Genomic DNA, 16403 nt, shown 5'->3' with positions numbered 1-16403 from the left:
ATAAAGTCAGACTACAACCTGACACCCTGTGAGTCAGGTGTTGGTAGAAGTCTGAATAAATGATGGCTGCAGCCCTCCTGCAGTGGCAGGTGGAGTTCTGTTGAAGCAGTGATGCTGTAGAAGGGCGGAGTTTTCCTCTGAAGGGCCAGTGGAGGTATAGAAAGGTCTAGTGTTCCTCTGTGAATGCAGTGGGAAAAGGCTGCTGTTGTGTTCCAAATGTCAGATTGTATCCAGGTAGGAATGCTTGGCTCCTCCCCCTAGGCAGAGCATCTCCCCATGGGATGATGGAATTTTATCAGCCCTGCAGGGACACTCAATGGCCATGAACAGAAGATATCTCCTGGAGGGAGGATTGGTTGTGGAAGAGATAAAGAAAACTGCCCCACCTGGTTTTAACAGCTGGCCCTTTAACAGAAGCTTCCCCCCAGAGCTATGAGGAATGGGTCATGGAAGAGATAAAGAACACTGCCCCACCTGGTTTTAACAGCTGGTGACAGAAGATATACTCCTGGTTACATCTTGCATTGCAATGCAAGACAGTTAAATACCACTTTTTTACATTGTAAGATGTATAGTTGTTTTCTTTTAAGAGATGACTCTGACTAAAACAGCTGTGATGAAACACGGGTAAACACCTGGTGGATAAAGACAATACAGCATGTTCACTCTTGATTTTATCAAAGATTCTATTGCTTGTTACAATCTCTGCTGTTTTACCCTCCATAGATAACACAGGAGAGTCACTTATGATTCTGCATTATGGCTGTTATTGATTGTAAGCTGTTTTAGCATTTTCCTCTGTTTCATTTTGCTGTCATACATGACTGTTTAGAAAGGTGTTATCTCAACTTCCTAAGACAGTTACTGCTTATGTATTGATTACATGATGTAAATTTACTGATTTTATAATAGGTATTATCCATAAGATGCTATAACTGTATTTATAGCTGGCTTCTTATATGCTTTAACATCTCTTTGTGTAATTATCTAAAAGACATGTGCCATTTCAGGATGCTTCTTTTTTGTTCTCTAGCTGTTTATGTATCTCTTAGACTAGCTGAGTTCTCTGGCTAATCCCTGCACTGGGTCTGTGGTTTAACCCAATGCTGTCTCACAATTTTAAGTATTTTTCAGAGTTCCAAGAAAAGATACCTGAGCTTTGTTAAAAGTCTTCTCTGAACTGCTAGTCTGGTGGTTTTCCCCAGTTATTATTACAGAAGCACTCCAGCAGTGTGCTGTGTTTGAAGCATCTCTGTCGTGAAGGAAACTTCGGAGGGATCCAGCTACTGGATGGTTTGATTAGTCTTTAATCCCAAGGCCTTTACTCATAACTGCGATTTTTTAGGAGCCTTGTTTTAAAATGTGTTTAGGGAATTACCTCCCATTTGGAGCTTCAGCGGTGGCCAGGCCTTGGCTCTACCTGGATGGAGAATTTGCCAATAAACCCAGATGTTTTCTGCATCAAAACTAGATTCAGGTCACTTTGACTTGGCAATTTGACCCTTTATATGTGACAGCTGAACCTATTTTTAGAGTAAGCTTGGGAATTGTTATCTGGAAATAATTATCCAAACCCTCACTAAATTGAGGTTTGTCAGCTGTTCACAGACTCTGGGATGATGGTACAGTATTTCAGAGATTCCTAATTACTTGATTTCACATGTATTATTAATTATGTGTATTATCTGAAATATTCTTAATTGTTGTACCTGACTTATTCCTGATTGCTGGCAGTTTCTTGTTCACTACATGTAACGTTTTGCTTTGATGTTTCTTCATGCTCATTACCAAAGACATGCATCTCATTTTAAAAAACACAAAAAGAAGGTGAATTTAGTGCCTTAAGAACATCCAAATAATGTAATATATACGTTAGAAATTTTTTCAAATAATTTTGAATAATGCAATATTTGTATTAGAAATTTGGAAAAAATATCATTAATTGACTGGAAGAGAGGGTGTGCTTGTGTTTTTTTCAGCAGCAAGTTCAAAGCAGTCACCTGTTTTGAAAAAACAGCTGTGTCTGCAAACTGCAGAGGCAATTTGCCAACAAAAGCCCAATCTCATCATCATGGTGTAGTGTTCCTACTAACCTTCTTCAGCTATTCCCTGTTCCAGGATCCAGGAGGACAATCAGTGATGTCAAAGATCAACATTTCCAGCTAATGGACTTTCTCCTGAGTCTCAGCTATTTGGACTTTAAAACAATGGTCATTTATTTCCTTTTCCCTAAGAGATATTGGGCATTATTCTTTTGTTTGCTCATGCTGCAAAACCCTGTGTCAATGACATGATAGAATTTGGTAAGTTTTGGTGATTGTAATCGGTCTTGTATGTATCTTATCCCATACCTAATAGATAACCAGTGATAGCCTTAATGAGATAATACCCTCACAAGAGCCAGCTGCTTTAACATCAGAACATATGAGCCTTTTTTAAATTAACAAAAAGGGTGAGATGTCATAAACAGGTAGAAGAATTATGAAAGAAAGGCCTTATGAAATCAGGCCTAGCTCTGCTACAATTGCCAAAGCTGGCCTGTCATTTCTTCTAAGTGCAGCTAACAAGCAATTTGCAAGTTGCCATGTGAAGCTATTTTGCAAATGAGAAGTTTATTTAACACAGCAATCTATTCTGAGGGTGGAAAAAAAAAAGCACCTGTGTAAACAATGAAATTTGTCCCATGAGAACCCACAAAGATAAAATGTAAACGTATCTAGAGACAGAAAATTTGATAGACATATACAATATGAATGAACTGAGTTTCACTGCATTGCTGACCAATTAGGTTTAACACAGTGCCTTCTGATCTTTCCTACAAATATGAGCTTGGTGAATAAAGAATTGGCTTTCTGCATGAAGAAAATGGAGTCTCGGCTGATTTATTTTAACAATAGAGATGCAACAAAAAAAATACAAGTCAGCAGCAATTAGGAAGGTTAAAAAAAGAAAGAGAAAAAAAAATCCCAACCAAATCCCCTTTCATGTGTCCAGCCTGTTTACATTCTGGGCTAGAATAGTGCTGATCTGACTCACTGCTGGCATTAATGAAGTTTGCACCTCTGGGTGAGCAATTTAATTTATCTCAGCAAGCCAAAGCTCATTATAACAGTCCATAAATGCTATCAGATGAAAGCAGCATCCTTCAGCAATCTCAGGGATTAAAGCAAGGAGGCATTCAAGTGCCAAGGCTTCTGCTGGAAAGACTGCAGTGGGAGCATGTGTGCTGGAGGCTGAGGAAGCACAATGCCTCAGTTACTGCTGCGGATTTCTCTGTATGGAGACAGCGATCTGAGCCTCTGAAGCACTCCTCTGGAGGTGTGCAGCTCCCTTGTCTCCCCCCCTCTCTCTCCAGACATCTCTCCTCAGGGTTCATCAGGCCCAGTAGCAGCTGGACAGAAATGGGGGGTCTGGGGGACTCTGTAGGGTGGCCACAGCTGGTTTCTCTCCTCCAGGGAACAGGAGGCTCCTTGGAGGGGCACTGCAGCATGAAGGCACAAAAACAGACTCAGGATGGGAGGAGGAAAATGTCTGATTCTGTTCTGCTGGATGTGGAAACCTCCTTGCCACACACATCCTGTCCTGGGCTGGATCCAGCTGCTCGAGCTGCAGCTCCCAGAGCTGTGCTGGCCTTGCCCTTGTCCTCGCCTGGCTCTGGGTGGAGCAGTGCAGCACCCACACATCGTTCCCATCACTCCCTTTCTGCCAGGGCTGCAGCTCCAGCACACAGCACCAGCTCTGAGGGTGGCAGAGCAAGCCCAGCTGAGTGTTCCTGGCAGAGGTGCTCAGTGGAAATGGCTTCTTCAGCAGTAGGAGTGATCTCCACTGTCTTCATTTGAAATCATACTGATTTACAATTCTTCATGTGGACAGTGGTGGAGGTGGGGTGGACGAGGGATGAACAGAAATAAACCCTCAAACCTTTTGTTTCTTTACCATTTAATTAAAAAAAATAATTGCATATCCTAAACACAAATTGGAGAAAAAGCAGTTTTTAAACTCTTCCTTTCTGCAGGCCCAGCACAGTGAGGCAGCATCCTCTAGGCTGTGTGTGCCTGTGGAGCTGCAGGTTGGTGGGAAGGTCCCTGCTGCATCCTGAGGGATGGGGCTGCTCCAGCCAGGCTGGGCTCAGGTGAGGCCCTTCCCTCTGCAGACCCACTGCTGTGCCCTGATGCGTTTCAGTCCCAGCCTCGCTTGTCTCTGCAGAGCTGCTCCTGTTCCTGGGGTGAGCCAGGGAAGCACCGAGCAGCTGGTGCTGCTGAAGCACAGCAGTGCCAGAACCTGCCAGCAGCCAGGGCCCTCGGACAGCAGCAGAGGTGTTGGTGGAGCAGAGAAAACCAGCTCTTGATCCAAGGCACAGCCACACTGCCAGTCCTGCCTCTGCACCCCCGAAAGCCTCAGCACACAGAGGCAAGTGTGTGCATTTTCAGCTGACCAGATAATGGGGCTCTCATGCATGCACAGCATGTGGATGTGCTAAATCTGTGATTTGGGGACTATAATTGTCAGTAAATTATTGATGCTGTGGCAATAGGTTGATGCTAAGGAGACTGATTCTCATTTCACACGATTTCTCCAAGGACTGCAGTGGAGAAAGTGCCTCCTTCCAGAGGAGGACACGGTGGGATGCTGTTCTGTGCACTCCTGGAATCTGGCCTCATGCCATTCACTCTGCTGCACATCCACAGCCTCTGCTCTGGGGCTGTGCAGGGGAAGAGGCTGGAGAATTCCCACAGCCCATGCACTGTGGGAATGATGCTCTGTGCTGGGTGCATTTCTTCAGTCTGCTGCCAGTGTGAGGAGTGAGCGCCGTCCACTGAGCTTCAGTTAGCACTTGACAACTGCCTCAATTTGTCTGTGATCAAAACAGCAGTGCAGGGAACTGCAGCTGTGAGTGGCAGCTATGTCTGAGGGCTTGTGTCAGATCTCTTCCACCTGCTGCTCCAGCTGTCAAACCGAAATGTCATTTACTGTGATACAGGCACAGGAAGTGTCACCAGGAGGCACAGCACTCCTGCTACGTGTGATGCAGGTGGGTGTGCATCCTAACACACTGCACATATGGGTGAGGAACAGGCAGAACAGAGGCAGGAGGAATCTTTCCCTTGAGTTCCCAACAAATCCAGGTAGCTGGATCGAGATCAGCACTTGCTGTAGAGCCAGGATACCAAACTGCAGAGCCCCAAAAGGGTATGTGTGGGTCTCAGCACCCCATGGGGGCTGACAGCAGCCCCACAGCTGCTTCCCAAGCTGAGCCCTTGCCCTGGCCTGCAGCTGGGGGAACAGGGAGCAGGGGGGCTCAAGGAACATGGGCAGCACCAGCAGAGCAGGAGAGGGGAATGGTGGCACCAGGTCAGGGCCAGAGCTGGAATGGGGAACCCCAGGTCCAAGCATCCCATCTGTGGTGTGGACCATGTCCATCAGCAGCCCCTGGCCACCAGTGGGGTCTCAGGGAGCCCTGCCCTGCAGGGTAAGGCTTTTGTGGGCCTGAGCCTCTGCGGTTCTGTCCTGAGAGAGCCCTGGGAGCTGGCACAGGCAGCTGCTTGCTGACAAGAAAACTGCTGCCAGTTTTGGGGTTTTTTTATCTTCTGCCTGGTCATTGTTCAAATGTCCTTGAGAGCAGAGGAGAGGGAGTGCTAGAGCCCTTCATAGAAATAAAAGGACAAGGAATAAAGGGCTAGGCAGGGGAGCTGGCAGTGCTCCTACTGTGGCACATCCTCCTCAACCCCTTTCAGGGGATTGGGGGGACTGCAGGAGGCTGGAAAAAGCAGGAGAGCAGCTTACAGGGAGGTGCAGGGCTGCTGGAAAGCTGAGTGTCTGGCAGAGAGAGAATGACAACAGGTACCTCGGTGGCCTGTGTCCACCTCTGGCTGTAAATCACAAGTCAGCACCATTCAGAATGGTCTGTGTGCTTCTGGGCAGCAAAAGCTCACATTTGGAGAGCTTGCTGGAAAACGGGCTAGAGCAGTGAGCAGCAATTCCACTGGGAAAAAGAGTTTTGTCTGGCTAATGCTCCCTTGCAGTTGTGCAGCAGTGCCCTGTCCTCAGTGGGCAGTGCCCTGACGTGCCAGGGGTCCCAGGTCAGAGTGTGCCAGCTGCAAATGCCCAGCCCATGCCTGCACACCAGCACCTCCCTGCCTGCTCCCCAAAACGGCCTCACTCACACCAGTTCCAGAGCAGCAGCAAGCCAGGACTGACCTTAACCCTGCTGCTTCAATACAGTGAGAAATCCCCCCAGCAGGACACAAAGTGACGTGGGTAGGATTTACAGGGACAATGTTACTGACTGAGCTGATAAGGAAAATCTGACTCAGAAACACAAAAGAGACCAAGGCAGAAAGAGCATCCTGCCCTACCACAGGCACCTGCCACTGTGCAGAAATGTCCCTGTCCTGTCCAATCTGCTTCAGAGCTTCACACACCTGGAGCAGTCTCACAGAGGAGGAATCTGACTTCCCAAATCCACTGCCTTCACTGACCACTCAGTCTCTGGGGATCATCCCCTGAACTCTGGGGTCAATAGTGGCTCCCTTTGGGCCAGCATCCACCATTGGTTTCATCCACTACAAGAGCCCTGACAGCTGTGAATATAAAGCACTGAAAGGAGGAAGGCTAGGAAAGCTCCTAGGAAGAGCAATAGAAGATAGAGGATTGTTTTGACTGCTTCTTTCTAATCTGGGGTGTGGGACATGCCCACACATCAGGAAGGCACATCTGTATTTCTCAGAGATGACCAACAGCAAACAAAGGGTGAAGCTGTACTGTGATCTTGCCGTGCAACTGGACATGAGTTTCCTCCTTGTTCCCACTGAAGTCACCCCAACACCCATAAATCTGCCACACATCATGTGCAGCCTGCCCCAGGCTCTGTCCTCCTGGCTCCTTTCCTGTCTTTGTGCTCCTCTTCCTGAGCAGTCCCAGACACTGCCAGGGTCAGGGCAGCCCAGCCCGGAGCTGTGGCCCTGCAGGAGACAGCCCCAGCCATGCAGAGCTCCTGGGCCTCCTGCAGCCAGCAAAACCCTGGAGATGCCCGGGTTTGCTGATCCGTGGGCCAGCCAGAGCTGTCACAGGGCTGGCAGTGCCCTGCCCTGTGCAGGCACTGTGCTGGGTTTTGCTTGGCTTGGGAATTTCCCAGCACACTGATTATCCTCTAGGTGGTTTGTGTTTTCTTTTTGGGCATGGGTATTTCTCTGTTTCAGGGGCTCTCTGATTTGCTCACTTGAGCAATCACCTGCAGTGACTGTGGGTTGTTAGGGATGGGCTCACCAAGACCAGACAAGTGAGGTGTGAATTCTGTTATGCTCTGCACACACAAAATGGCACCGAATCGGCATTCCCGATGGATACGGGAGTGTTCACACATTCCCAGTGTGATATCTGGTGAGCTCACGGAGGAGGCTGATGTCTGCTGGCAGAAAGAGAGGCTGGATCCAGCGATCTGTCTGCACCCGCTGCCTAATTTATTTGTGTTTAGTTGCAGGACTAGAACTCTGTTCCTCCCTCCGACCTCTGTGCAGCCCGTGCCTCCTCCCTGTGGTCCGCAGCCATCGCAGATCCACGGCCACTAAACTCCTCGCAAGTGTCAGGATTTCCACACTACAAATTGTAGAAGGAACTCAGGGAAATGATGCTCCAGCAAAACTGCCATTTCAACCATGTCCCCAGGAAGGACGCAAGCAGCGTATTTGTTCGAAAGGAATCATTTAGCAAAAAAAAAAAAAAAAAAAAAAAAAAAAAAAAAAAAGGTAAAAGGAATATAAAAGATAAAAAAGGCAGCGTGGAGGAGAAGATGCTCCGAGGCGGCGGGGGCTGGGTACGGCTGGGGGAGCGGGCCCGGGGGCCGGCCGGGCTCGCCGCCACGCCCGCCGCCGCCGCTCCGCGCTGCCCGCCCGAGCCGCTCCGCCCCCGGCCGCGCCCCGGCTCTTCCCCGCCCGCCGCCGCCGCCGCCGCGCCCGCAGCCGCTCTCGCCGCTCCGCAGCGCCATGTCCGCCGAGCCGGCCCCGGCCTCCGCCGCCCCCGAGCCGGTCCCCGGCCCCGAGCCGCCGGCGGGCGGCGGGGAGGCGGCGGAGCACCGGGCGCTGGTGCTGACGGGGTTCGGCGGCTACGACAAGGTGAAGGTGCAGGCGCGGCGCGGCGCTGACCCGCGGCCCGGAGAGGTCTCGGTGAGCGTCCGCGCCTGCGGCCTCAATTTCGCCGACCTGATGGCACGGCAGGGCCTGTACGACCGGCTGCCGCCGCCGCCCGTCTGCCCCGGCATGGAGTGCGCCGGCACCGTCCGCGCCCTCGGCGACGGCGTCCGCGACCGACAGGTGAGGGCGGCCCGGCCCGGTGGCCCCGAACCGCCCCGCAGGTGCGGCCCCGGCCGACCCCGCCCCTGGCCGAGCCCGCTGCCCGCGGCCCGACCGCTCCCCCGGCGCGCCGTGGCCGTCCCGGGGTCGGGACTCCCGGTCGGCCCCGGCAGCGCTGAGCCCCCGCCGGGGACCCGACCGATCCCACCCGCGGAGCATTCGGCGGCGGACAAAGGCCGTGGACAAAGGGGCAGGGCGGGCAGGCATCCCCGGCCGGCCCTGCTGCTCCGGGAGAACGGGAGCGCTGCCACCCGACGGGCCGGAGCCGCGGGGAGGTGCTGGGGACGGCCGTGTGCCTTAGATTCAGGAGATTTTAAGTTTGGACGTGCATTTTCCATGCTTGATGCTACTAACCGTTTCTCAAAGTCTCCTGCCTCTTGGCAGGATGATCCTTACAGGGAGCAGCAATAATATTTTTCGGTGTTTAGACTTCTGCTCCCAGCTTGGGCAAGGAGGGCAGGACACGGTCCTCATCCCTCTTGTGTTGTTGGGGATGTAGCATGGATCCAATGGTTGGTTTGGGCAACCACAGTTTGGGTTTGGGTACCTCTACAAAGCCAGAGCCTGGGGTGCCTGTGGACTCTGAGGTGCCTGGTGTGAGCCCAGGTCTGTGGTGAGAGGTGCTGTGCTGCAGCCTCCCGATGAGGAGGGAGCAGGCTGTGGTCTCCTGCCTGAGTCCAGGGGTGCTGCAGTCCCTGCAGACCTCTGCACAGAGAACAGTGTGTATGCATAGCTCTGACATACCAAGGGCAAGGGTCTGATGGCTTCTGTTAGCCTTGGGGGCTTGTTTCAGACCACCTTGTCCTCTGATTTTAGGTTGGTGATAAGGTAATGGTCCTGGCCAGGTCAGGGCTCTGGCAAGAAGTGGTGAATGTGCCGGCCAGTCACACCTTCCCAATGCCTGAGGGGATGAGCTTCGAGGAAGCCGCTGCTCTTCTTGTTAACTACATCACTGCCTACATGATTCTGTTTGACTTTGGAAACCTGAGACCCAACCAGAGTGTCCTCATCCACATGGCTGCAGGTAAATAGTTCTTGCCAGACCATGCTGAGACTCTTGGTTTCACCGTGCAACTTCTGAATAAGAGTGACATGGGTGAGGAAATGATCAGAATGGGCTGGACTGACAAAATGTCACCTGGCAGAGATGCAGGTTTCATGCTGGTCCCATTTCCCAGCAGCTGGGATCAGTCTCTCCCAATGTGTCCCGGGCATCAACCTCACCAGGCAGAGCCTCTATTCCCTGGCTGCTGTGCTGTGTGATTGGTACAGGCGGGGATGATTTACCTGTTCAGAGGTTTTTCTGACTGCTGGGGCCGTTTGCTTCTGAATCTTTCTTACTGCTGATTTTCAGGTGGTGTGGGAACTGCTGCCATCCAGCTGTGCAAGACTGTGGAAAATGTCACCATTTTTGGCACAGCATCTGCCTCCAAGCACGAGTCACTCAAGGAGAGTGGGGTTGCTCACCCCATTGACTACCGAACGATGGATTACGCAGAGGAGGTCCGGAAAATCTCTCCCAAAGGTATGATGTGGTGGAGGACTTCTGCAGCTGTCTTGATTTCTTTCAATTACACAGAAACTTCTGTTTACTTCCAATTCCCTCTCTAGGTGTTGACATTGTCCTGGACCCTCTGGGAGGATCTGATACGTCCAAAGCTTTTAACCTCTTGAAGCCGATGGGCAAACTCATCACTTACGGTGAGTGTGAGCAAGGTGCCCAAACCCAGGGACTGTGTGATGGTGGAATGGGATCCACACAGGAATGCTCCGTGTCTGGGTGCAGGAACCATCACTGTTCCTCACTGCGCCCTGTGCTGTAGCTCTGTTATTTCATTAAGGTCTTCAGGATGCTTTGGCTTGGTGAGACACTGAGGGGGAGTGAGATTTGTGTCTTGTCCCCAGAGCTGTGTTCACAGGCTGCAAGGCTCTTCCCTCCCATGGTGAAATCTCTCTTGGAGTAAAAGCTGGTGCCTGCAGGGGAAGCTGGAATGTCCTCAGGGAGGAATACTGGCATAGCTGCTTTGTCTAGGCTGAGTTAATGCACAGCCTTGCTTTTCTTTTAGAGGATGTGTGGGAGATGAGGTTTGAGGCTACTGAATACTTATCTCTCCATTCCCCAGCTCTGGAACACTGTGATTTTGTCCCACAGACAAAGCCCTCACACAACTCCCAGTGGGATTCCAGACACTTGCACCAGTGTGCTGCTTTGGTTGTCCCAGCCACTGCAGCGTGTGATTCCCCTGGAGAAGCAGGGCTGTAGGAGAAGGGGGAAGCTGTCCTGCCAGCCTGGCTGGATGTCACTTGTAACCCTTTCTTACCTCTGCCAGCCCTTCAGTCTAGCTGCACTGCTGCTGCCTAAGGAGGGCCAAAGAGAGTAGTTGTTCTTCATTTTTGCCACGTGAGTGCTGATAATCCAGATTCTGTGTATCTTGAGGCTGAGGCAGGTGCCTGTTTCCATTGAAGGTCGACTGGGCAGGTTCTGCTGTGGTCACTATAGTGCTGTCCCTCACTATGCTCAGTGGCTGTTCCCCTGTGCCTGGTCTGAGCTGTTGCATGGATGCCCATTGCCTCTTGTGTTGTGTTCCTGCTTACCTGTGGCTTGCCTTCTTTTCAGGTGTAGCAAACCTGCTCACTGGGCAGAAGAAGAACCTCATGGCTATGGCTAAAACCTGGTGGAACCAGTTCAGCATCACTGCCTTGCAGCTCCTACACCAGAACAAGGCTGTGTGTGGCTACCATCTTGGATATATGGATGAAGAAGTTGAGCTTCTCAGAAGCGTTGTAGCCAAGCTGGTTAACCTGTATGGTCAAGGCAAAATCAAGCCTAAAATAGACTCTGTGTGGCCCTTTGATCAGGTGAGTCTGAGCTAACATACAGGCAGTGGTACAGAGTGAGCACCTTGTGCATGGGGCCTGAACTGTTGAAAATGTCTAATAACCATCTGTCCTCAGACAGTCAGTGCCTTATTCCTTTTAAAATATTAAGGCTGAGTAAAGTGGCTGGGCTATTGTGCTCCAATGCACAGGGCTGGGCAATGCCAGACAGTGTCCCTGTGGAGCAGGGCAGGTGCTCAGCTGTGCTCCATGGGCAGCAGCAGCCAGGAGGGGGGCTGGGTTATACATCAGACTGCAGCTTGCCCTGAGTAGTCTGTACCCTGTAATTAAGCAGACAGATGGGGAGGTTGTTGCTGCCCTTCCAAGAGTGCAAAAGAGCCCAGGCAGTGAAGCAGAATGAGGATATTAGAAGGGAGCAGCAGGTTTTCCAGCAGCTCTGCTCTGCTCGGGGTTATTGCATTGATGTGTCCAGGCAGAGTCAGGCTCTTCCCTTGAGAATCCTGTGCTGGGCAGGACCTGCTGCAGGGGAGTAAAGAACTTAGTGATGATAGTCAGTGTTCATACCTGAGAACTAGTCTGATGCAAAGGCTTAAGGAAAGCTTTGATTCCAGGCCTGGCCCAGGTGCTTAAAAATTATTATAATAATGATACAATTCTGTGAATATATTGTTTTGTGTAGCTGGTGGAGGCTTTGTCCTGCTGGCAGGTGGCTGGATTCCTCCATTTGGAGAGGAAGCTGTGGTGGCACACACTGCACTTCCACATTCGTGTGAGCAGAGCCTCCTTGTATGTGTTAAGGTTGGGCTGTGTGAATTCTTGAGGGTAGTTTCCTATAGGCCTTCTGGGGTAGTGACCCAGGTCTGTTCAAAACACAGCTGTGCAGAGGCACCTGAATGCTTGGGACTTGCTTGAACTGGCAGGAAAGCTGCCTCCCAGTTACCAGACTGGTCTGTGGGTGCTGAGGGGCCCAGGAAGGGCATGGATGCCCTCTGCAGTGGGTGGAGGTCTTACCAGATTCCTTTTGCTTCCAGGTGGCAGAGGCTATGAAGCAGATGCAAGAAAAGAAGAATGTTGGAAAAGTCATCCTGGTTCCTGAAGCACCCAAGGAAGAATCTAAAAAAGCAGAGAACTAAGGAGAAGAGATGTGTATACATTATGCAATTCATAATCTGCATAGATTATGAATTCATGGTTTAACTCCCTGATCTCTTTGGGACCTGGAAATGGACAGATCAGTATCTTCCATCTTTCACCAGTACAAGAACATCATGGTTATCATTCAGACGAGGTTTGCATGCTCTTGTTGTGACTGACCCTTTGCCAGATATGCCTCCTGCTCTCTCTTTTGAAGCCCGTTTATTTCATCCTGTTTTCTAACCACTCGTTTCTCCACTGAATTTCCAGACTAACCTTCTTTTTCTCTGGCAGTGAGGCTGAAGCTTCCCAAGCAGTTGGTGACTAACAACTGCACAGCCTGTCACTGTAAAGTCACGGCACAATGTACTGTAACAACTGCCAAGTGTCTCTGCAGAAACTGAGCCCTGCTGAAGCATTTGCACTGTCAGCTTTGGGAAGCCTGTTCAGCAGAGGATTGGCCAAATGTAGGCTGTTTCCTCCACAGCCAAAGGAAAACCACAGCTGGCCTAGTTTAATTCAAGCAGAGGTTTCTCTTCTGTTCACACTAACCTGGCTCTATGCCTTCTGCTTTTTGTAGGCCACTAACACAGCCAGATAGTAACAGCTCATGTTGTTTTTGCCTTGACCATCCTGGCAATTTGGAGTCTGTGGCAGATCTTACTTCATTTGCAGTCACTTCTCTGTGCAGTCTGTAAATACCCAGACAGGCTGGGCTGGGATATGTCTGACTACAGAAGAAAAGTTTCAGTTAGATAACCTGATGCTGTCCATTTTCTATTTCCAAATTGTATAGAGAGATCTGAGCAGTGTCTGATTCTTAGAGACCGTAAGGACTCTAACGACTGTGTCTCAAACGACTGGAACAATTGATGTTGGCTCTGTGCTTTATTATGTTGGGCTCCAAGTTGGTATTGTTAGGGCTTCACCCTTGTCTTTGTATTTCCAAGGGCTGCAGTATTGAATTGGACTTCGCTGAGATGGAAACAAAATAATCCCCTGTTAATGCTTTGTGCAGTGCCCTGTGCACTGAGGAGGTGTTGCAGTTTGGGAAATAACTTTCAAGAGCCACTCCTGTGGGCTGGCTGCCCAGTAGCCTGGGCTGGCTCTGGCTGTGGCACACGGGTTAGTAAAGCTGTTGCCAGGGTAGCAGTTAGATGGTAAACAGCCCAGCTGTGTGTCAAGCCTCTCGAGCTGCACATTCTGAGCAGTTTCCCATTGTGTCCTAGCTCATTTGCTGCAGCAGGGCTTGACTCTTCTTCCCCTGAATCTGTGTCTGGGGGCTCCAGTGCTGAGGGTTCAGGAGCTGCCTGGGATGCTCCTCCCTATACCAGAACTGTTTCCTCTTCTACTTTTCTTTCCTTGTGTGCATTTGGAAACAGAGCTGTGTGTAGAGACCCAAGCCCAGCTCTGTGAGCACCTTGAGCCCTGGGTGATGCTGTCCTTCCCACTGGACCCTGCCTGCAGCACTGGTGCTGTCAGTGCTTACTTGGCATGGATTGTAGGTGTGGTGGGCTTTTGGGCTTCATTTTGGATTTGAAATGGTAAACCCAAGGGCACTAAGAAGAGCTGCCCATCATGGAAGAACTTGTGCTTCACAAGCAAAACCTTGAGACTAGAATCCTGCTTAACTAGCCCACAGGGAGGGCCCAGGGCCCAAGGAGGGCAGGTACCCGCCAGGCACAGGGCTGGGCACGCAGCCCCATCACCACCCAAGAGAGCCCATGCCACACAGGGCTGGAGTTCCTCTCTGGCTTCTCCCTTAGCCTGCTCCAGTGGGACTCGTGTTTGCCAGTGCAGCTTGTGGTTCAGGTGCTTAGGCTCAGTCCAGAGTTCTTTAGAAATGCACTGGCACAGCTTCCTGGGGTCTTGCCCTGGCTAACTTTAAACATTGCAACAATCCTGTTCCCTACAACCTCAGAGGAGTGCTGGAGTCCTCTCACAGATCCTTGTCAGCTCATCTCTTGAACTTCATAAACACAGGCTGATGGAACTCTCAAGCACAACTTTTTACCTTTCTGAATCCAAAATCTTGCTGCTTCTTTCAACCTGCCCTGTTGTGCTAATTTAGATTGAATCCAACAGTGTCTAATGCTGCTTTACCAGGTGTGAAAACAGAAGGACTGTCTAAATTGCTGAAACGGAAGGTCTGGACCTGTTCCTCTGAGAAACTGGACTTCACCTTGAGGCCAGGGCAGCTTGATCAAAAGGCACACAACTCTGCACATCTTCTGGCTCTGCATGATTGTAAAAGGGAAAGCTGTTACGGTGTGTTTCATAGTAACATCCTCTCTCTCCCTGCTTTATTCTGAGCCAGTCTCGTGCTCAGTGCCTTACCTGGATGGCCTTGGGTCAGGCAGTGTGGCAGGGCTCTCACAGCTCCCCATCAGACCCCTCTGCCCTGCTGCCTCCTGTGTGCCACAGGAAACAGCATCTCGGTGCCTTCTGCTACATGACTAGGAAGTCACTGGGGCCTTTTACATTCTGGACTTTCAAAGTATTGCCAAAACACTGTTTTGACTCTTATTAGCTCTGTTTTGTGAACTCTGGTGATGTTGTTGGACTTTCCACTAATTAGCTATTCTCTCCCCAGGTGTTCCAGCCTTTCTGGGGCTGACCTGGTGGTTCTGTACCCCCCAGTCCATAAGACCTGTTGTAAAGCCCTTGTCTTTCCCAGGGCAGCTGTTTGGCTCCAGAGTGAAGCTTGATCAGCTGCTCCAGCCTTGGCTCTTTAGAAACAATCCTGGCTCTTTTTGTCTTCTCACATGTCTTCTACGTAGAAATTCCTGAAGTCCTTATCAAGGCAGGAACGCCAAGCAGTTACTGCCTGTTCGAGGTCAGCACTGACTATTTTGTGTCTCTTGGTAGCAACAGTGTTTTCTACAGGAAGATGAAGATTAAATGTAACCTTGCAATCCTCTGCCCCTACTCAAAGTTCTGCTCTAGGTGGGTGTGGTGGTTGTGTTTTGGTTTTTTACTTTTCTTTTTTATGGGCCAGTAAGTATAGAACCTATGTAAAACAACTTCAAGTGTCTTAATCCAGTTAACCAGCCAGTTTGTATACTAAGGACCAAAGCAAAAAAACCAAAACAAAACCCTAGGATAAAAATCATTCCTTTCAATGTTGCTTGTTTAGGGCAAAGTTGTGCTACTGAGGAACTGGGAGATTCCTGTACTTAATCATGTGTGCCATTCCAGAAGTGCAATTTAATGTTTATTTTACTGATTGTCTTGACTTAAAGGTTGTGCCATGAGGAGTCCAAGTGGAAGTGTAAGGAGTTGATGAGTGGAGGAGGCACCCAGGGCCCTGCCTGCTGCAGGGGGCTTGGTGCCAGTGCCTCTCCTGTCATTGCTGTAGTGGCCTCCCAGCCTGGTGCTGCTGGTCTTGCACAAAGTGCAACTCCTTTGCTATCACCAGGCAGCAGTTGCCACATTTTTTGACTCTCTGAAGCTCTCTTGTGTTGCAAGCTGACTGCAGGAGGGGAAGGGAACAGAGGTGGCCTCTGCTTGCACAGAGGAGTGTGGCCCCTGCCAAGTGTTCTGGGAAGGAGTTCAGCTCTATGTTTTGTTTCAGATACCTGTATTAAACTAGAATTGATTGGCCAGGGAGAAGTAAGAAGCACTGTATGTGTGAGGCTTCAGCTGGTGCAGGATCCTGGCCTGCTGACAGCTGCTATCATAGGTGTTAAACCACTCGGGTTGCCTGAAGTCTCTGGTGTGCTGAGCCCTTGTGATGGCAAAGTGTTATTGGCAAGTAGTACATGAGCATGATGTGAAATGTGTTAGACTCTGAGTGAGCCTCTTACAGCATATGGTCTGGTCTGTACTGTCTGAATTGTGTTGATTTGCAGATTTGTGATATGAGTGATGCTCATCCTACAGACACATAGCAAATCTTTTGTTTAAAAAAATGTATTTCGCTTTGTGCGTGTAACCAAGTTGGACAGAAGACAACTGTGCCACTGCTGTTTACATGACTACAATGTGTACTGCTCCTCTGTCAAATGTTACCATATGCCTTATGTGTTTCAAATGTTAATTAAAAGCATAACAAAACCTTCCACAGTATGCTGCTCAGGTTTC

The 16403-nt window shown here is 50.1% G+C and overlaps 1 protein-coding gene across 1 annotated transcript; it reads left to right on the top strand.

The window, feature by feature from the left end:
* The first annotated feature begins 7982 nt into the window (after window positions 1-7982).
* Window positions 7983-16381, top strand: VAT1 (vesicle amine transport 1). Its single transcript, XM_053965391.1, has 6 exons — window positions 7983-8309; window positions 9165-9372; window positions 9703-9873; window positions 9960-10049; window positions 10966-11207; window positions 12218-16381. The coding sequence occupies exons 1-6, from the start codon at window positions 7983-7985 to the stop codon at window positions 12317-12319; spliced, it is 1140 nt and encodes a 379-aa protein (XP_053821366.1). The 3' UTR covers window positions 12320-16381.
* Window positions 16382-16403: the final 22 nt, after the last annotated feature.

This window comes from Vidua chalybeata, chromosome 26 (genome assembly GCF_026979565.1).
Source record: "Vidua chalybeata isolate OUT-0048 chromosome 26, bVidCha1 merged haplotype, whole genome shotgun sequence".
Lineage (NCBI taxonomy): Eukaryota > Metazoa > Chordata > Aves > Passeriformes > Viduidae > Vidua > Vidua chalybeata.
This window is presented reverse-complemented; position numbering and strand designations above follow the sequence as displayed.